The 22,364-nt window shown below is 42.1% G+C and overlaps 1 protein-coding gene across 17 annotated transcripts in view; it reads right to left on the bottom strand.

The window, feature by feature from the left end:
• Positions 1–22,164, bottom strand: part of FNBP1 (formin binding protein 1) — a 139,738-nt gene extending 117,574 nt beyond the window's left edge. For 6 of the 17 annotated variants that reach the window (XM_073806722.1, XM_073806720.1, XM_073806719.1 and 3 more), the window contains exon 1: positions 21,901–22,161. Coding sequence is in view for 16 of the 17 variants with exons in the window: in XM_073806720.1 (XP_073662821.1) it covers positions 21,901–21,924 (24 nt within the window). In the remaining variant the exon portion in view is untranslated. Of the gene's footprint in view, positions 1–21,900 lie in introns of all 17 variants that reach the window. The other 11 variants (XM_073806718.1, XM_033858843.2, XM_073806715.1 and 8 more) reach the window with 4 other exon arrangements.
• Between the last annotated feature and the right edge of the window lie 200 nt (positions 22,165–22,364).

The following is a 22,364-nucleotide window of genomic DNA, read 5'->3' on the forward strand; positions in this document are numbered from 1 at the left end:
CTAGCAAGACAATATTTACTTCTCCAGGGAAGCCTCTTGAAATTACCTGGACTTAGCTGGCTCCCCAGTCATAGTCTCATAATATTATGTACCTTTCTCTTGCGACATTGATCAGAGTATAAATCCACATCTACCTGGGAAGTTATTTAATTAGTAAGCTCTATGAGGGCAGACACCCTCTGGGTGCTCACCCCTGTATTCCCGCAGGACATAACAGAATGAATATCTTGGCAAAAGTACTTTTTTTTTTTTTTTGGCGGTACGCGGGCCTCTCCCGTTGCGGAGCACAGGCTCCGGACGCGCAGGCTCAGCGGCCATGGCTCACGGGCCCAGCCGCTCCGCCGCATGTGGGATCTTCCCGGGCCGGGGCACGAACCCGTGTCCCCTGCATCAGCAGGCGGACTCTCAACCACTGCGCCACCAGGGAAGCCCCAAAAGTACTATTTTAATAATATCAAAAGAACCAGTGTTAGTGAGAAATTTCTTAAACTTAGAAACATATTTCTGGTTTTGAGAAGATTTAAATGGCATCACATTCATGGCTAATTAAAAATTATTGTAGAAAGAAAAAACAAAAGAATTACTAAGGTTCACTGCAATTTTCACTATCTCAAAATTTTGTTTTTAGACCTGCCATATAGCATATAGAGAATACCTGGATTATTTCAAATGCAGTCAAAAGAGTCCACTTTTATATACAGTTACCACTTAGTAAAATAAGAATATATGAATAAAGAAATGTGGTCTACATAAACAATGGAATACTATTCATCAAGAGAAAGAAGGAAACACCACCATTTGTGACACATGGATAGACTTGGAGGGTATTATGCTAAGTGAAAGAAGTCAGACAGAGAAAGACAAATTCTGTATGGTATCACTTATATGTGGGATCTAAAAAAGCCAAACCCAGAGAAACAGAGAGTAGAATGGTGGTTAACAAGCACCAGGGGAGAATATGGAAATGGGAAGATGTTGGTGAAAGGGTACAACCTTCCAGTTAGAAGATGAACAAGTTCTAATGTACAGCATGGTGATTATAGTTAATAATGCTATATTATATACTTAAAAGTCGCTAAGAGAGTAGATCTTAAATGTTCTCACCACAAAAAAAGAGATGGTAATTATGCGACAGGATGGAGGTGTTAGGTAACACTAAGGTGGTAATCACTCTGTAATATATGTGTATCAAATCAACAAGTTGTACATCTTAAACATATACAATGTTATATATCAATTATATTTCAATAAAGCTCAGGTAAAGAAGAATATAATGTAGCTGAATTGTACCAGAAGAATTTCTACTAACTCTGAAAATTCTGCCCCCTGAAAATCTGAAGTACGGACTTTATTTCAAGCAAGTAAGAATCATCTTTTGCTAGCTAGAAATAGTAAAATAATACATTAAAAAAGACAATCAAATCATCATATTTTTCCCCAGACAAAAGCCAACATACACCAGCCAAGCTGATTTTTTGGATTGAACTAACAATCAGATTGCACTGGTTTCATAAAAAGTCTTTATGAGTTTAACAGTGATTTTGGATGAAAGATACACCCATGGAGTGATTTAAGAAAATATTTTGGAATACCAATTTTGTAATTTGCTCTGATGTTTACTAAAATCAATGAGTAAAGTTCCAAAAGAGATCATTATGACTGCGCCATCTGGAGCCCAAACTGCCACACAAATTCAAATCTGACAGTAATTAACTGGAAAGAAAGAAACAATACCATCCCTGCTTGTTTTGTTGTTTGTTTTGGTTTTCTGAATGATGGCTGGCCAGGAAGGAACCTCAAATTTTTCAAGTGGTCAAATGCACAATGCTGATTTTATCTCTATAAACACTGAACTATTTTAACAGGACCCCACTAGATTAAAAACAAAACAAAAAAGTCTACAGAACTTGAAAGTAACTACTACAAGTCCCTTATAAAGCTGTTCTGATGATTTGCCATTTAGGCAACAGAACTATGTTTTAATCATATTTCTCCATGTGGATACTAAAGGGGAAATCCCCGTTGGCTGTCAAAACCCTAGCATGACACACATGCCACGAACAGCAGTGATTCTGCCTAGGAGACAATGTCATATGTGCTTATTTTCACATCAGCAACATACATGAACACAGATTTTCTCATTTAATCGGGGGTACTTTAGAAATGCCCTCTAACTTTTCTTGTGTTAGGCATTTCTCCCCCTTTTTCGTTTACTAGGTGTTGTCTATTTGAGACTATTAGTGCAATAATAACTTTAAAACGACTGTTTCTGTAACACAAACTACCTCACGTCAACATAAAACCAAAGGGTACTAAGAATTTAGTAACAACACCAAACATTACCAATAGGAAGAGAGCATTACTATGCTATGCCAACTCAGCAGAGATAGAGTCCAATTCAAACCTTAAGTTTCTTGTACTCTGCTCTGAATGCCTTAACAGATTCAAGGGAGGTTAGCACTCCAGAACTTTGAAAAGCTGCCATTTTCTCAAGTGGCAGGCAGCCTTCAGCCCTTCATTCCCACTGCAGGAACAACAGAGAATATAAAACCCACTGGCCCCTGTAGATCGTGGGTGTCAGCATACAGCCAGAGTTAGTTCTAACATCCTCTATTACTGAGATGAATTAAAATCACTGTTAAATAGATTCCCATAGATTCCCACCTCTGTTTAAAAAAAAAAAAGACTTCTCCAAAATAATCTCAAATTGCCGGCTACTTTTCCAAAGTGCTTCTGACCTAGCATAAAACTGGTCATTCAGAACAGATGGGTTTTTAGGTGTTGAAAAATTATGATAGCAATTTCTAGATATCTCATACCTATTCAACTTAAGGACAGCTGTCAGGTCTTTTCATACCCACCCCCTCGGCACCTCGCTCGGTGCCTTGCACAATGCATGTTTGTGGAAGTGAGTTATAACACAGGTAAACTGAATGATGTTTACGGTCAATCTAGCTATAGTGGCTTTAGAAAAAGAGAGAACCAAATAGTTATTTTCGGTCCCATGATGCAATTACAGTAAGGTGTGAAAAAGTCAACCTTGACAGCTCACTCTCAGTTCTATTCTCTTCTACTTCAGAACACTATCATTAGCCAATTTAACTGAAAGCCACTAAATACTGGTTTGGGTAGATAGCTTAACAACTGATTTGGTGAAAAATTAATTTTGCAGAGAGAACAGTTACCAGTTAATTTTTTGAGTTCAGTCTGATGTTGTGGGTGTATTTTTAAATAGCACCTAATATACCCTTAGAACCTTTTTTGCAACAAGAGTTCTTAGTCACTAAGGAGACTTCAAACATGACACAGCAATCCTTTAATTATTTGGAAAACATTTCTAGAACCCTTCTGAGAAGCCTAACTCAATTGTTTTATACGGTGTTTACAATGGATTTTAAAGACCAAGGAGCTTCCCAGATGAGCTGTTTGCCATCTTAGAGATAACAAATATGCCCAGTACCAGTCTGTTTTTTTATCTTTTTTTCTTTTAAATTGAGGTGAAATTCACATAACATAAAATTAACAGCACTCGATTGTTGAGTGGATATCAAAACGTTTGATTACACACAGTTAGGGAAAACTCTTAATACGTGGCTGGTGAGAGCACAATTGTTAGACCCTCTTTGGAGGGTGGTTTGGTGATACTTATCTAAGTTCTTGGTATTTATCCTCCAAATATACTTACACGGATGTAAAATAACACATATAAGACTATTAATCTGTACTATGTTTAATAGGAAAATGTATTGAAGACAATTTAGTGACTATAGCAAATTTCAATATATCCATAGGATAGAATTTTATTTATTAAACAAGAATTAAGTTACATTAAGAAGAATGAGGAAAAAAAAAAAAAGAAGAATGAGGCATGTATAGCACGGGAAATTATACTCAATATTTTGTAATAACCTATAAGGGAAAAGAATCTGAAAAAATATATATTATATACATATATGTATAACTACATCACTTTGCTGTACCCCTGAAACTAACACAACATTGTAAATCAACTATACTTGAATTTTTTTAAAAAAAGGAAAAAAGGGGGAAAAAAGAAGAAGAATGAGGCAGCTAAGGAAAACAAAACAAAACAAAACACCAAGATATTATAAGCGATAAAAGTAAGGTTAAAAAAAAGTGCGAATAGTATACTAACATTTGTATGGGGGGAGGGGCATCTGTTTATAAATGCTTGATAGCTCTCTGGAAGAATTCACAAAAAATTGGTAGCAGTGGTTGCCCCCAGGGAGGAAAAGAGGTATATGGTCTATTCAAATACATAAATAAATTCAAGACGTAAATAAGAAAGAAATCGTGCTTTTGAAATCATGACTTCTCCCCAGTTTGGCTGCTTTAACAGAGTCTTCTCTCATGGCTGAGCTCTCAGAGTTCATTTAAGCGTGGAAATGCGTGAAGTATATTACGGGGACAAAACGACACACAAGTAGGGTTGGCGGGAGGAGGTGAAGGGGCACGAAGCTACCCCGCGCAAGGGTATTCCTTGTGGAGGGCAAAGCTGGAACAAAGCAGTACAGAGCCCTGGGGGAGAAGCAGGCTGGTGCGCAGGATGGACTGAAAAGGCAGATGTGGCTGGAAGAGAGTGTCTAGGGGCACCGGGTAGGCAGACAAGGTAAAGGACTGTCTAAATTCAGCTTTTACTCTAAGATGGTAAAGGCCTCCTTAGGTTTGGGCTCAGGTCCGCCCCTCACCCACTGCATAGGAGGTAACCCAGGTTCCTACATGTTCTCCCCACAGTACCCTTTGGAGTTGCCTACAGGATCCAAAGGATGGGTCATCTTTTTAAATCTGGGCATTTAGCATTTACTCAGTTTCTCTGAGCTCAACCTTCTATTGACATCAGCAAATCTTACATTCCCCCTAGCTAGTCTCTCTTTTCTCCCTTTCTTTCTTTATTTTCATCCCATATGAGATTGCCTGGTCCCTAGGACGGGCCCACAATTCAAAGATGACCAAGCAAATAGTGTAGAAAATCCTTTAATCTCCCTTTGAGATACTCTAGTCTCTGCCACATTGAAAAACCAAGTTAAGTATAATCTTCAGCTTGGCCTACATTTGCAATCATTTAACAGCCAGCCCCACACTCCAAGCAGGTGACCTGAGTGTGGTCTATACCTCAAACAAACACGATTTATTTGTAAACAAACAGATCTTTTTACAGACTACCAGACATGGGTAACACCTAACTGAGCACTGCTGATAGAAATTCTGCAACTGACTCTGCAATTGATTAAAGTTTTTAATCTTCTTCTTCTTTGGTCATAATCAAAGAATGTATAGATCTGCTTGAAATTATCAGAAACATTCTTTATCCCAGCCAACTCTTTCCAATGTCTTTCATCTAGCTGAGGGTTTCCTTCTCATCTAATTAGCTTTTCCTTCCACTTTCTCAATTACCAGCACTTCATAATCCAAAAATAATCCAGAAAGTAAAGAAAGAAGTCATCAACCTGCATTTCATTTCCATCAGGTGCCTGAATATTTTTATCTAGAAATGAAGCACGTGCCTAAAGTTTTTCTGGAATGGTCTTATTTATCTACCTTATTTACCTACTGATCTACCAAAGTGACAAAATAAATTAAACATCAAGCCTTTCAGGTTTCTCAGCCAAAAAGCTTTTGTTCAGCAAAACAGTCCCTGATATTTCTGCTTATAGTGTCATACCCAAGACATTCAATCCATGTACTGAGTGCCTGACAACTTAAGGAATGTGCCTAATGATTCTATTTCTGTGTCACTTTTTGAATTGTTGAAACTTCTACAAACCTCCTATTAACATTATTGGCATTTCTTTGGGCTACAGTGTGGGAACTATACATAAAATTTCTAAATAGAGTTTCTAGCCCTGGAAGTAGTTACTCTACCATAATTGACCTTGATGTAGTCTCCGTGTATTATGAATCAGTACTCCCGGGACAACCACTTCCAGTGTCAGTTGATCCTGGAACTCGGATTACCCTAGAACACTTGAGTTGAAGAGACTTGAGGTCATGCAGTCTAATTTACACCCAATTCACTGGTCATGTCTACAAAACCCCCAACAAAGAAGTATTCATTCAGTTTCTTCTCAACATGGAACCCAAGACGTGAACCCAAATATCACCACAACCAGCAACATACGAAGGTGAGTAACAATAGCCAATGCTCATAAAGCTTATTGGGTCGGACATTTAGTGCTCTAAGTATTCATTAACTCATTTAATGTTCTCAATAATCCCATAAAGCAGGCACTATTATTATCCCCATTTTACAGATGAAGGAACTGAGGTTAGATGACTTGTCCCAAATTACTCAGCTAGGTTCATCAGACTATGAACCAAGCAGTCGGCATCCAAACCCATGCTCTTGAACAATATGGCACTGACTAAACTGTAGAAATCTTCTAAGAATAAAACAAAAGAATTAAAAAATAAGCAGCCATTAGAGACTAGCAGCCCAAGTGTTCCACTCAGAGAGTGAAGACAGAGTTAGTAGCAGAGAGACAATGAGACCCGTATGCTTAGCTTTAGTCTGACAGATTCTCTGCCTCCAGAATATTGATTCTATTTCACAACTAAAGCTACAGAAATCATTGTGTTTTATTTGATATTTCTTAAAAAACACTTCTTTAGTGGATCAGCATGGCTTACATTTCAAAGGAGAGAAGATGAATTTTAGGGGGAAAAAACTAGAAAAACTATTTCTTACAAAAAGGATGGGCAATGAAATGTCCTCTTCTGTGGGTCAATGGCTATGACAATAATGTAGAAATTCTTGAGATTTTGTAAAGAATGACACAGCATCATCATAGTCAAAGTGTACAATCTTGTGACAAGAACCTTAGGACAAACTTAGTTTGAGGAGTTTACTTTCTCCTATAAGTCTTCATGTCAGAGCTTCTCACTTTCCTATTCCATCATCTTCAGAGAAAGTAAACATAGATACTTCTTGAATGTTCCCCAACTTTTCAATTTCTTATTTGAAGGGATTTCTTCAGAGAGAAAGTGATTTGATTTTATTTTTAAGAAAAGGACACATGGTAGCCCTATTCTTAAATAACTAAACAAGGATAGTAGTAGTATTACCTAATCTGACATCCAAAGATATTGTTCTGGTTGTTATTGTATAAGAAATCAGCCCCAAAACTCAGCTGGACAGAACCATTTAATTATAGGTCAGCGATTTGACAGGGACAATTTGTCTCTGCTCTCCGTGGCTGGGGCCCCAGCTGGAAAGGCTTGAAGGCTGTGGGGACTTGATTACGAGGGGGTACGATCATCTGGACACCCTTCACTCAGGCTGGCCGCTGATTACATCTGTTCGGCGAAACCTCAATTGGGTTGTCAGCTGGAACCCCTACAGTTGACTTCTCCACATGGATTCTCTATATGGGCTGCTTGGGCTTCCTAACAATATGGTGCTTGAGTTCTAAGCGGAAGCATCCCAAAAGAGCAAGGCAAAAGTGCATGGCATATTTATGATCCTGCTTCAGAAAGGATCACATGGCATCATATGGCACCATTTCACCATATTCTACCCGTCAAGGAAGTCACAGAGATTTGCCTAGGATCAAGGGGAAGGGATGTAAGCCCTCCCCTTCCCCTCAGTGGGAGGAGTCTCAACGTCACACTAGAAGAGCACGTGGAATTGGAGATACTGCTGTGGCCATCCTTGCAAAACAGAATCTGTCACACATATGAAGTAGAGCTCCCCCCCAAATCAGGTCAATTTGGTGATCTAGTATTGCCGATTTTAAACTATCTCCGAGAAATGTAAAGAGGAAAAGTAAGCAATATATCAGGTACGACAGAGATCTAAGTCAACGCAGTGTAAACTGAATAATTCTAAACATTTGCTAATCATCTCCAAAGCAAATAGGCAGCTTTCAAAGAAGTAAAATTGAAAATCTTAGACCGTCTGCAAAAACCTATTAAAATGATGCATGTGTGACATTAATTTCTAATTATTACCCAAAACTCACTACCCATCAGTGGCCATTTATTTTTATTTTTTCATTTACAAGTTGGTACATTAGTGTTATTTCTACACCTCTCGAAGCTTCAGGATCTGTTGATTATGCTCATATCACAATTTACAAAACCAATCAACTCTTAATAGTCTATGCCCCTCCTAACCTAAACCAAGTTTCCCATCATGATTCTCAGTAAGGCAAACAGTTCAGCAAACAGGGAGCACAGCCACTGTCCAAAAGGGCAACATATTATGACAGTTTTTCCAAGTGACAGAGTTCTAAAGTTAAATAAGAGTGCTTGCAGGAATATAACTATGGCAAGAGCTTAGAACTTTACCATTATAATTCTAGCTTTTCCTACTTACATTGGGTAATCAGATCCAAACAGACCCAAACAGCTTGGATCTGTTCCCGGAGCTCCAGATGCATACATTTAACCAGCTACTAGATACAAGATACTTAGATAGCTAATAGGCATCTTGCAAAATGTCCAGCACTAAAATTCTGTTCTTTTCCCCATCAACCCTAATCCTACTGTTTTCAGTCTCTCAAAGCCTTATTTTTCTCCATAGCATTTATCATTATTGGATACATTAGCTATACCCTTATACTTGCCTTTAGATCACATATATTAAGGCAAAATTTTTTTTTTCTGTGGTTTACTGCCATTTTCCCTTCGCCTAGAGCAAAGGGAAATATGCCTGGCATATAGCAGGTGGTCAATAATATTGTTGAATGAATTATGACTTATCTGGGTCCCTGAGTAAATCACAAGAAGAGAACCAAGGAATGAAGGGATAAAGGAATAAAGGGTACCTTAGAACGATTATGCTTGTAAGTGGTTGACAGGGTAAGAAAGTAGCTCCAAAATATTGCTAGATTTTAAATTTTTTGTAAAGAATAAAAATGAGCAAAAGCTGAGAATGTATGCATAGGAATCTCAGTGTTAAATCATGCTACCTAAGCCACATCAGAATTACCGAGGAGAGCTTTTAAATTTCTTGATGCTCATTCTTGCCAGTTTGGGAAATGTTGGATGGAATCTCAGGGATGCAAGATGGAATAGAGATTAGAATTTAGAAGGTCTAAACATAACCAAAGGGACCTCCCTGGTGGCGCAGTGGTTAAGAATCCGCCTGCAGGGGACACGGGTTTGATCCCTGGTCTGAGAAGATCCCACATGCCAGCAGAGCAACGAAGTCCGTGCACCACGACTACTGAGCCTGCACTCTAGAGCCTGCGAGCCACAACTACAGAGCCCGTGTGCCGCAACTACTGAAGCCTGTGCACCTAGAGCCCATGTTCCACAACAAGAGAAGCCACCACAGTGAGAAGCTCCGCACCGCAAGGAAAGTAGCCCCCACTCGCCTCAACTAGAGAAAGCCTGTCCGCAGCAACGAAGACCCAGTGCAGCCAAACTATCTGTCTGTCTGTCTATCTAGCTGTATAACCAAATACCCTGTAGTCTGTCTAAAGAAAGGATAGATTAAAAGGAAAGGGAGGGCTTCCCTGGTGGCACAGTGGTTGAGAGTCTGCCTGCCAATGCAGGGGACATGGGTTCGTGCCCCGGTCCCGGAGGATCCCACTATGCTGCGGAGCGGCTGGGCCCGTGAGCCACGTGGCCGCTGAGCCTGTGCGTCCGGAGCCTGTGCTCCGCAGCGGGAGAGGCCACAACAGTGAGAGGCCCGTGTACAGAAAAAAAAAAAAAAAAGGAAAGGGAATCACTACATAGCATCTGTAAAAACAGACTCTATTCTATCCTTAATGTAGATCTATCCCTCTAGAAGAGATAGATGCCTCAGGCTTCCATAGCTTGGTGTCACAAGCCATTAAATTCCTCCAACTCGATTTTCATTTTATGCTCTCCAAGTAACTGTGTATAGAATTTAGCCTTCCACATAGATTAGCCTTCAGGGAAAAAATGTGCACTTCAGCAAATATGAATAGCTAGTCTCCTTATGGATATACTTCTCATTATAAATTTGAAACTTGCATTCTGGTTTGTGCATCAGTCTTGGGAGTTCGGTTAATGTGAGTCACCTCCAAGGCATACTGAAAATACCAACTCTGTTAGCTTAAAAGAGCTGAGGAACAGACACTGGTAGCCCTATCAAGGTTGTACTGAGCAGAAACAAAGAGAGGGCAAGAAAGAAAGAAGTGACTGTAGGTTTTGGTTTTGCATCCAACTGGAGAAAAAAAACCAAAAAAACCCGAGGCTGATATACTTACTACTTAACCCACTAGCCAGAGCAGTGAATTGACCTCATCCTGCCGTTGCCCTGGCTCACCACTCACGATGTACACTGCCAGGTCTTCTCTCGGCATCCAAGACTCCTTAGCAATTCATTTTCATCAATTCTACCCTTATAAAAATGTGGAGGGGTACTCTCTGCTCTAACTCACAGGATTAATCCAATCAGCCAATTAGCCTAGTCTAGCCCGAAGCTATCTCCCTCCTTTCCAGTCCTGTCCACACGGCAGTAAGGAGACTGACAATCTAGCCCCATAGCAACTGCTTTCAGCAGTTCAAGCGTGGGTGCCTTGTATGCCCTCAAGGTAAAGCCACAGTCACCTGGTTTCAGCTACAGTCTACCTTTCCAGGCTCCTCTTCATGTGCTCGGCTCATTCTGGAGCTCTGTGTCCTGTTACACTTATAAGCCTTTGGACATGGCATCTACTCCCTCCTCCAGAAAGACTGTCTAGATCACCCTCCCAACCTGACTGCCTCCCTTCACCTGTGTAACTTATCAGTCCTTCAGGACACCATAGAGATGTCATTTCTTCCCCAACTGAGTTATACTCCTGTGTACAAGTTTCCACGTAGTTACCCTACCTTAGTCCTTGTCGCACTGTACTGCAACTTCCTATCTATGTTTCTGCCCCCCCGCCCAACTAGACTATAAGCTACTTGTAGGCAAGAACCATGTCTGGGCACTTAGTAGATGCTCAAAGAACAAATAGATACTTTGGACAAAAATATGGACATCTCAGTCATTCTCACCTCTCTTGTCTGATATAATTTTTATAATTTTGGTCTCTTCTTTTATGTACTAAAGTCACATTACTTGCCACCAACATCACCTATCCCTCTGCCAAAAACGGTAATGGCAACTAAGAATTACATGTATCCTGGGAATTCCCTGCAGTCCAGTGGTTAGGACTCTATGCTTTCACTGCCGTGGCTGGGGTTCAGTTCCTGGTCGGGGAACTAATAAGATCCCACAAGCTGAGCAGAGCAGCCAAAAAACAAAACAAAACAAAAAATTACATCTATCCTAAGATGATAGGGAGACTTTTCATGTACACTCTAGCATTGTTTGAAAATTGAACAATGCAAACAGATTGCTTTGCTAGTTTTAAAAATAAGTAAATTTTATTTTATTTTTAAAAATTTATTTATTTATTAATTTATTTTGGGTTGCACTGCGTCTTTGCTGCTGTGCCTGGGCTTTTCTCTAGTTGTGGCGAGCTAGGGCTACTCTTCGTTGTGGTGTGTGGGCTTCTCATTGTGGTGGCTTCTCTTTGTTGCGGAGCACGGGCTCTAGGCGCGTGGGCTCAGTAGTTGTGGCACACGGGCTTAGTTGCTCCGTGGCATGTGGGATCTTCCCGGACCAGGGCTCGAACCCGTGTCTCCTGCATTGGCAGGCGGATTCTTAACCACTGCACCACCAAAGATAAGTAAATTTTAAATTTAAAAATACAGTCATGCTGGGCTTCCCTGGTGGCGCAGTGGTTCGAGCCCTGGTCCGGGAGGATCCCACATGCCGCGGAGCAAATAGCCCCGTGAGCCACAACTACTGAGCCCGTGTGCCACAACTACTGAAGCCCACGTGCCTAGAGGCCGTGCTCCACAACAAGAGAAGCCACCGCAATGAGAAGCCTGCACACCTCAATGAAGAGTGAGGACTCACCGCAACTAGAGGAAGCCCGTGCGCAGCAATGAAGACCCAACGCAGCCAAAAATAAAATAAATAAAATAAAATTTTTTTAAAAATTCAGTCATGCTGAAAAATACAGTTTACATACATATACACACTCATGAAATACAAATGTCTTTGCCCAAACAACCATTGCCAGGCATTTCCATATATATCTGTCCTAACACAAATATTTTAAAACTTCTTAGTTCTCTTTGCTAAGAAGAAAACAATCTCAAACTAAGCTGATATGTAGAATAATTCATTAGCTGTCTCAAGCAGCAAATATCCAGCATTTGGGGGGAAATAATGTGACTTCGGTAGATTTTTTTTTTTTTTTAATGGTATTAATAGTCAAAGAGAACTATCTCCCTCTGAGGGATAACATTTAAATTATCCCTTAAGTAGACCCAAGTATATTGCTAAAAAATTAGTATGGTTAGAGTTTTGCAGTGCATTTTATATTTTTTAAAAAAGGAAAAAGAAAAGAGATAAACATGCATAGTCTCCTATAATCCAGATTTCCTTTCCAAAGCACTGATTTCCAGGCACTTTCCTACTATTAAGTTATTTTATTTTATGGTTAACATGAAAACAGAATTTTAAATCAAAGGACAGACTGCACTGTGCAAACTAGAATTGCTCATTTTTCACAAGTCCCAGTTCCAGCAGGAGAGCTCTGCAATTTGTTCTCAAGGAACAGGATTTTTTTTTTTCCTTTAACCCTCCCCTAGACTCTCCTAAGTACTTCCCCATCACCTCTCATCCAACAGTCTCAAAGCACTTCACAGACAAGCACTGATCTTTATGCTTTCTGTGGAGCCGAAGGCGAGCATCACCACACCACTTTATAGATCGGGAAAAAGGAGGAGCAGAGATGAAGACTTGCGGGACACTAATAAATGCTGGATGAGGCAAGCCACACGGCCCCGGCTTAGCCCTTCCAGGCTGTCTCGTCCACCTGCGTGGGCCCACGCCATTTCTCCCAAGGACCGGTCGGGTATTTTAATGCATTCCAGGAACCCACTCTCAGTTTGGGTTGTGCAAATAGAAATACGAGGGGAATAGCTTCCTGTAAAGGTGCCAAGTTTTCTTTTGCTATTGATATGAAAGGAAATATTTAGTTTCCTGTTTCTCAAGAACCAAAACTTTGAAGCCCTGCATGGGACAGCCAGAGCACCCCCAAAGTGGTCAATATCTAATTCTCTTTGTTTCGTCTCAATTTCATTAAAAATACTTTTCACCAAGACATAATTTTGTTAGACTCCCAAATCAGAAAATTGATATTACTCTTACTATTTAATACCTTTACAAATTAATTTATTTAAATTAAAAAGAAAAAAAAACTCCGGACTTAAAGGAATGGGGGGAAATCACTAGACATATATGAAACACCTGCTAGAACAGATGCTTCATTCATAATAGTTTCTGTTGCGTTTACAGCACGGTACTGTGAGTCATTGGCTCTTAATGATTCTCGGTGTGAGTAACATGAAATGTTTTAGAAAGCAAAACCTCCGTCAGTGGTAGGGGAAATATGAGTAATGGGGAAAAGAGGGGTTACGAGCTACTAACACAGAAGACGAATTTTTTTAAAACAACATTTGTTTAGTGTTGGGAAAAAAATATTTAAATTCTAGCACTAGCATTCACTGTTTGGGTGGGTCTGGTCTATAAAATGGAAATAAACTCACAGGGTCCTTGTTAGGTTATGAAAGGATGCATTTAAATACCCCAATCAAGGTGTGTCAAGCACTTAACAAGTTGGTTCTCTTCCGTTTTCATACTTTAAAAGATGGAGGGAGAATTTGGGTTCTATGCATGATTCCTCAGAAAGGGAGGGGGCAGAACAGTATTTATTACAGTGTGTGGCGGGGGAGACTGAGGGCTCTAAAAAACCATGTGGCGGCAAAAAGATGAAACAAGAATGCCAAAGATATTGATAATATTGAAGTTGGGTGATGAGTACGTAGGGGTTCATCATATTCTAAGTATGTGTGAATATTCCTATAATAAAAACTGCAAACAATAAAAATACATTCTGATGGTATTAACTGAAAAAAAAAGGACGAGAAGGAGAGCTCTAGAGTCCCAGACATGGGATTGAATCTCTGCTTTCTACTCTGTGAACTTGATAAGTTATTTTACCGTTCTGTGCTTCAATTTCCTCTCTTGTAAAAGGGGATAATGAGGATGTGGCCATTGCAGAGATGTGCCGCTCAGATCCTTCTTCCAGAAAGGACTCCCTGCCCAGCTGGTTAGCGGACAGCCTCCTTTAGGGTACGGTCTGCTATTTATCTTATTTATTTATTTTTGGCTGCATTGGGTTTTCATTGCTGCGCGCGGGCTTTCTCTAGTTGCGGCGAGCAGGGGCTACTCTTCATTGTGGTGCGTGGGCTTCTCACTGCAGTGGCTTCTCTTGTTGCGGAGCACGGGTTCTAGGGTGCGCGGGTTTCATAGTTGTGTCACGCAGACTCAGTAGTTGTGGTGCACGGGCTCAGTTGCTCCACAGCATGTGGGATCTTCCCAGACCAGGGATCGAACCCATGTCCCCTGCACTGGAGGGCAGATTCTTAATCACTGTGCCACCAGGGAAGTCCTAAGAAATAATTCTTATTAAAAACGTCATGCCAATGATTAGAATGGTGTGTTCAAAGTTTTAAAAAGAAATCACAATATAGCTAATGTGATATTATAGTTTAAATGTGAACAGGTTTTAATAACTTTTGCAGGAAGAAATTGGAAGTTTCATCTATTTTGCTGTTGGCAGTGGTGGTATGAATACAGTGCTAGTATTAAGCAATTGAAGTTGTTAAGATTTACATAGCCCATCGACAGACGAATGGATAAAGAAGATGTGGTACATATATACAATGGAATATTACTGAGCCATAAAAAGGAATGAAATTGGGTCATTGGTAGAGACATGGATGGACCTAGAGACTGTCATACAGAATGAAGTAAGTCAGAAAGAGAAAAACAAATATTGTATATTAACGCATATATGTGGAATCTAGAAAAATGGTACAGACGAACCGGTTTGCAAGGCAGAAATAGAGACACAGATGTAGAGAACAAATGTATAGACACCAAGCGGGGGAAGGCGGGGGGCTGGTGGTGGGATGAATTGGGAGATTGGGATTGACATATATACACTAATATGTATAAAATAGATAACTAATAAGAACCTGCTGCATAAAAATAAATAAATTTAAAAAATTAAAATTAAAAAAAGAATTACATAATTTTTTTTTTCTTTTTTTTTTGGCTGTGTTGGGTCTTCATTGCTGTGCATGGGTTTCCCATTGCGGTGGCTTCTCTTGTTGTGGAGCACGGGCTCTAGGCACAAGGGTTTCAGTAGTTGTGGCACACAGGCTCTAGAGCACAGGCTCAGTAGTTTTGGCACACAGGCTTAGCTGCTCCATGGCATGTGGGATCTTCCCGGACCAGGGCTCAAACCCGTGTCTCCTGCATTGATAAGCAGATTCTTAACCACTGCGCCACCATGGAAGTCCTGAGTTACATAAATTTAGCATAAACTTTACAGATGAGGCTTATGAGTTAAAAGAATCAATATTAAAAAAAAAAGAATCAATATTAAAATCTTTTATATTCCCAACTAACTCTTTAATACAATATACATATTTGGCCCTTTATGACTTTTTAATTTTTTTTACCTAGACACATCACCAGGCTCAAGCTAGTATGACTATGTATTACTAAATCAGGAAACAAATATTGCATTACAGACACTAATTCCAGAAGACTTCACACCCACATTCCAAAATCTAATTAATTTCCCAGGGCATACGTGTATGCTTGGTAGCTTGCAATTTTTAAGTGTCAAAATAAAGCCTTATTTTTAAATGTGGGTGGTGTTGATGAAACAAGTATGAGTAATACTTGCAGGAAACACAATATTAGCTTTAGCAAGGAAGTGGGTGATATTTGAATAGTCCTTCAAAGAGGCACTTTCCATGTCGCACCAATGTAAAGCAAGAGTTCTAATGTGGTCACATGGTAAGCACAGACAAAACCCCTTACCGTGCTTGACACACAGTTTTACCTACCAAAAATGCAATGTTCAGGATGATATCTAAGTATAAAGTGAAGGCAACAAGCTGATGGGTAAATTTCCAACCATAGAATCGCCTGACCACCCCTGTTTTGTTTAATATCTACTAACCAGAGAGACAAATATCATATCACTTACATGTGGAATCTAAAAAAATGATACAGATGAACTTATTTACAAAACAGAAATAGACTGGGGGTTCCCTGGTGGTCCAGTGGTTAGGACTTGGTACTTTCAATACTGTGGGCCCGGGTTCAATCCCTGGTCGGGGAACGAAGATCACGCATGTCCCGAGCTGCACGGCACAATAAATAAATAAAGACAAACAAAAACAGACTCACAGACATAGAAGACAAACTTCTGGTTACCAAAAGGGAAAGGGGGGGGCGGGGAGGGATAAATTAGGAGTTTGGGATTAGCAGATACAAACTACTATATATCAGCAAAAAAGATAAACAAGAAGGGCCTACTGTATAGCACAGAGAACTATATTCAATATCTTGTAATAACTTATAATGAAAAAAATGTGAAAAACAATATATATATATCACTGAATCACTTTGCTGTACACCTGAAACATTATTTTTTGTTTGTTTGTTTTTGGGTTTGTTTTTTTTTTTGGCGGTACGCGGGCCTCTCACTGTTGTGGCCTCTCCCGCTGCAGAGCACAGGCTCCGGACGCGCAGGCTCAGCTGCCATGGCTCACGGGGCCCAGCCGCTCCGCGGCATGTGGGATCTTCCCAGACCGGGGCACGAACCCGCGTCCCCTGCATCGGCAGGCGGACTCTCAACCACTGCGCCACCAGGGAAGCCCCTGAAACATTATAAATCAACTACACTTCGATTACAGAAAATAAAGATTAAAAAATAAACTAATTTTAAAAAATCTACTAACCAGAAAAGACTGTGCAAACCCTGTTTTAATAGAGAGGCAGGGACGACAGAATTAAACTTGATTTGGTCTATTTTTTGAGGCAGTTCTGCTCTGCTCACCGAAGTGCCAAGAGTGATGTCTCCCCTGTTGGTCTTGCCATGTTTATCCCAAACAGAAATCTCCAAAGGATTAAAGAAGAAGGAGCAGGAGAAGAGCTATGAACTGTTGTCAGTACTCTACTCCATTTAGTACTGGGCAGTAAGAAGAGGTACTAATTCTCCAAATCCTGCAACTATTAACAGTCCATTAGGGCTTCCCTGGTGGCGCACTGGTTAAGAATCCGCCTGCTAATGTAGGGGACACAGGCTCGAGCCCTGGTCCAGGAAGATCCCACATGCTGTGGAGCAACTAAGCCCGTGTGCCACAACTACTGAGCCTGTGCTCTAAAGCCCACGGGACACAACTACTGAAGCCTGAGAGCCACAACTAGTGAAGCCTGCACGCCTAGAGCCCGCGCTCCGCAACAAGAGAAGCCACCACAATGAGAAGCCCGCACACCGCAACTGGGCAATGAAGACCCAACACAGCCAAAAATAAATAGATTAATTAATTAATTTAAAAAATTATTTTAAAAAAAGGTCTTGAGGGACTTCCCTGGCGGTCCAGTGGTTACGACTCCTCACTTCTGAACTAAGATCCCACAGGCCGTGCAGTGTGCCCCCTGCCCCCCAAACAGAGATCTAGACTGTGTATTTGTGAGGAAGCAGCATAAATCTCTGGACCTTCTGCTCAATTTTGCTGTGAAACTATAACTGCTCTAAAAAATAGTCTATTTAAAAAAAAACGGTGCCTAGAATTATTTTTTAAAAAATGTTTACAACTGCCAAAGTGCAGAAAGGCATTAAAACTACGCTCCCATTACTTTAAAACAGCAAATGTTAAAACAAAATGAAAAAAAGGATTCATTCATTTATTCAATAAATATTTCTTTCTTTCCTTTTTTTTAATATATATTTTTATTTTTGGTTGCACTGGGTCTTCGTTGCTGCCCGTGGGCTTTCTCTAGCTGCAGTGAGCGGGGGCTACTCTTTGTTGTGGTGCACGGGCTTCTCATTGCGGTGGCTTTTCTTATTGCGGAGCATGGGCTCTAGGCGCATAGGCTTCAGTAGTTGTGGCAGGCGGGCTTCAGTAGTTGTGGCACACGGGCTCAGTAGTTGTGGCTTGCAGGCTCAGTAGTTGTGGCGCACGGGCTTAGTTGCTCCAGTCCCTCAATTGGTCCAGTCCCTTAGTTGCTCCAGTCCCTCAATAAATATTTCTTGAACTCCCGACTGTGAGGCAGGCATTGTTCCTGGTCCAGTTGGTAGACAACTCTTTCACTGCTGCCTCTTAAAGGTGCACACCACAATCAATGTCATTATATTCAACAAATTGTGGAATGCACATTATATGCCTGACACTGTCCTAAAAACATAGGTTTAAGAAAAACAATTCAGTACAATCAACACAGGTGGCTTAACATAGTAATATGTTAACCAATATGTATTATTCGGGTCTCTCTGTTTGCTTTCTTGCTGTTATTATTTTGAGCTACTCCATTTCTTATTAGCACCAAAAGAAAGATGGCAGAGAGGACACTAGGAGATAAAGGTAGATTCTATCACTGAGTAAATTTTTAGCCACAAAGAGTAGAACAGTTATAAGGAACGCTAAAATTTCCAATGGACTTTTTCTTACTTCACATTAATGATCAAGCTTACAAAAAGTTGAGCTGACACTTCAGTAACTTCTCACTTCTTTCTAACATGTAGGTACAAAACCAAAAAAAAAAAAAAATTCAAATGTAAGAAATTCTTGCTTTGCCATTTCTCCAATGACCAGTCACAATTTCAACAAGTCAGTGAAAACTATTCAGCCCATTAACATGACTTTTTAAACAAAGTCTTGAGTAAATGCATTTTGGTTAATTTTGGTACAGAAACAATTTTACCCTAATCACTTTAAACCAGCCGTTTATACTTCGTTATAACTTCTGATGTAAAATAGAAAGCCCCTATTTTAATACAATCTAATCCAATAAAGTTATTACAAATTATGGGTTTTGAGTCCATTTTTATGATTGCCTGATAACTTCCTGACATTTCATGATTTCTCAGAAATGTCCGATATCAAAGTTTATGCCTATGGAGAGGTTAAAAAAAAAAAAAAAGGAGAAAAGAGAACGGTTTTACTCTGTCTACAAAGCAGGATGTGGCTAAGAACAGGCCTTTAATGTAAAATGCATGTTAGAAACCTGTCGTTTTGAAAAGCCTGCATGCACATTGGCTGGCATCCTAAAATGTGTGCGAAACTTGATGGCATTTGTGAAGGTCTATGAAAGCTGCAAACACCTATTACAAAGAACTCGTGGCTACGGAACCAGAGCTCCTTCTCTCTCCATATGGAAGCATCATTCTGCCAAGTTAGGCCTGAGCGCCCCATCATTATCTCATTACCTATGTGTATGATCCCCACAGCCACCGTTCAAGGAAAACCCTCAATCACAGCCCTGCCAGGCTGCCCATTGCTGCCCAACACACCACACAACACTGAGTCTCTCACCACCAGAGAACTGGAGGTTTATTTTTCAGAATCCTTCATTATTCTAATTTTTTAAAAATCTCAAATATTAATAAAACAAGGCAACTGGAAACAGACATTTCGTTCCCCTTCTACTTCTTGGAATTTAAACTCAGATTTTGCACTTCACTTAGCACAAATTATGTGATCATTCTTTTCCCTCTATTAACCTCCAAGCCACTCAAGGGCAAAGGGCAATACTCTACTGGAATGCCTTTTTCTTTTTTTTAACTCTTCGCTGACATATACTTGTATAGAGACAACGGATGAGTCATTCTTCCTCATAAACTTAAACACAAGTGAAAAAAATTCTCAATTAGTTTACACACCTTCTCCCTTAAAAGTCTTTTCCAATTATTTTCACTGTAGAAAATTTCAAGCATAGACAGTAGAAAGCATGGTATCACAAGTCCTCCTGTACCCATCACCCAGCTTCAACAATGACCAACTCCCAAGCACGTTCCCTTCATTGACATCCCCATCCACTACCACCCCAAATTCTTTTGAAGCAAGTCCAAGATTTCCTTTCATTCATATATATTCCAGTTCCGACTGATTTTTAACAACTTCCTGTCTTTGCCTTCCTTCCCACCCTCTACCTCCAAAAAGAAGTGTACAGAATACAGGTGATTGTAGCTATTTAACTGGTTTTCTTCTCTTAGTTACCCCCCCCTTCTGGATCACCTTCTATAACGTTCACCAACATCACCGTGAAGTGCCCACCATTGTGTTCAGTTCCTTTAACTACAGCCTATTTCACTCAGAAATATATTGTATTCCCTCCACCCCAATAATTCCTTTCTCTAGTTTGAACAAGTGAAAAAAAAATCGTGCCAAATTTTCTATTCTCTTGATGAAAAATTACTTCTGATTTGTTCCCCTCATCCCAGAAAAGGTAAAAAGAGCCAAAGGAAGTGGAGAAGGAATAGAAGAAGACAGAAATTCAACACTTAAAATGGTAGATTCCGCCTAATTGGCCGTGTGTAAATACTTAAAACCATGTGTTACTTTATTTTTTAAATGAATATTTGTAAACATCAGTCGAAAATTGGAGTCCCTTTTGATAGAGGATGTTTATAAAATGAGTTATCTTCATGTAAGGGAGCTATTGCCTTCAGGATTTTGGTTTTAATACCAGTGGCTGTTTCTGAGCCTAAGAAATGGTTATGTAAAAACAATTAAAGCAAAAAAAAAAAAATTAAGGGAGGATGCGCTGTTTCTATAGCTGCTCTAACCTTGTTTTATTTTGACGTGAGATTTCCTCGCCTCAGCTCAGAGAGCAGCCACCACCCCACGCTTTCTCCTCCACGCCCTTTACAAATGGGATTCCGATGGGAGGCACTTTCGAGTTCATCATGGGAAACGTCTCATCTTGAGAATACTTCAGGGCGATAATTGAGATTTCATCTACTCCTCTCTCTGGACTCTGCTCTGCCCATCCCTTGCCTAGTGATTGCCTCAGGAATCCAGAGGAAGGCAGGGAAACAAGCTCCAGTCCACAAGCCTCTGCCTCTCCTCCCCGAGGACGGCCTGTGCACCGCCTTGGCATCCTCCTGTCGCCTTGGTCCGGGGAGAGGAGCTTCCAGACGGCACGCTACTTGTTTATCCATCCGCGCCCCAGGTTAAGAATCCCGGCGGGGCGCTCCCTACCCCAGTTTAGACTCTTTCCTCTGAGCAGTTAAAAAATATAAAATCTACCCCGCGAATGCCTCTTCCTGAAGGTGATAACACCAGATCTCCCTCTAACTCCGACTACTTTCCTCTCCAGGCCAAACGCCGCAGTCCCCACATCAAATCGAGGATCTGAGCTGCCCCTCAAAAAATCACAAGTGCACCCCTAGACCACCACAGTGCAAACGTCCTCGCCACTAGGAGGAAGACACCAGTTCTCGCCCCTGCGCCCCAAAACCCAAGACCCGGGACCGGCCCCGCCTGGGCCGCCCCGCCCCCCGGAGGAGCGCCCGACCCTCCCGCACCTCCACGAAGAGAAAGCAGTCGAGGACCTCGGGTCTGGGCGCCGAACACCGAACGCAGCCCTGAAAATCCCCGGGCCTCCACGCCCCCATTGGGTCGGCCCGCGACGCATCGGTTACTCGCTCCGGGGGATTAAGGTTCTTCCCAACACACACCGCTGGCCTCGGGGCGCCGAGGAGAGGGAGTCCCGCCCGCGCCTCCGGCTCAGGCCGCGGGGGGACCCTGATCCGAACCCCCTGCTCGGGCCGCCGGGGACCCACCCCAGCGCCCCTCACCTCCGAAGGGCGAATCTGGCTCGCACCTCCTGCTCAAGCCAAGGCCGACGAGAGGCTCCCGTACCAGCGCCTACCCCCAGGCCGCCGGGACCCCGACTAGCGCGCGGTCGCCTCCACCCGGGCAGCCCGGCCCGCGCCCCGCGCCCAGGCGCGCCAGGCACCTTCCCCAGCATCCCGGCGGGCCCAGCCCCTCACTCACCCAGAGCTCGGTGCCCCAGCTCATGGTGCAGGGGGCGGGAAGGGGCGCGCCGCGCGGCAGGCGCGGCTCTCCAGTCCCCCTCCCAGGCGATCCCTTCGCCCCTCGAGATCCCCGCGATCGAGGAAAGCCCGTGCCCGCGCGGTCGCCGCCTCCTCCGGCTCGCCGCTCCTCGCCTTGAGTCTCCTCGGCGGCTCCTCCTCCCCTTCGCTCCTCAGCAAAATGGCCCGAGGAAGCAGCAGCCGCGGTCGCCGCAGCGCCCGCCAGCCCGCCCGCCCCACAGCCGGAGAGCAAGGGGCGGGGGAGGGGCGGGAGGGGCGGGGGAGGGGCGGGAGGGGGCGGGACTGCACGCCGGGGGCGGGGTCGGCCTGACAGCTCGCGCACGCGCGCGCCCCGCCCCCGGCCCCACCTCCCCCTAGGGGCCCTCCGCCCCGCCCACGTGGCCCGGGGGTCCGGAAGGACCCGGA

The sequence above is a fragment of the Tursiops truncatus genome, chromosome 6, assembly GCF_011762595.2.
Source record: "Tursiops truncatus isolate mTurTru1 chromosome 6, mTurTru1.mat.Y, whole genome shotgun sequence".
In the NCBI taxonomy this organism is placed as follows: Eukaryota; Metazoa; Chordata; class Mammalia; order Artiodactyla; family Delphinidae; genus Tursiops; species Tursiops truncatus.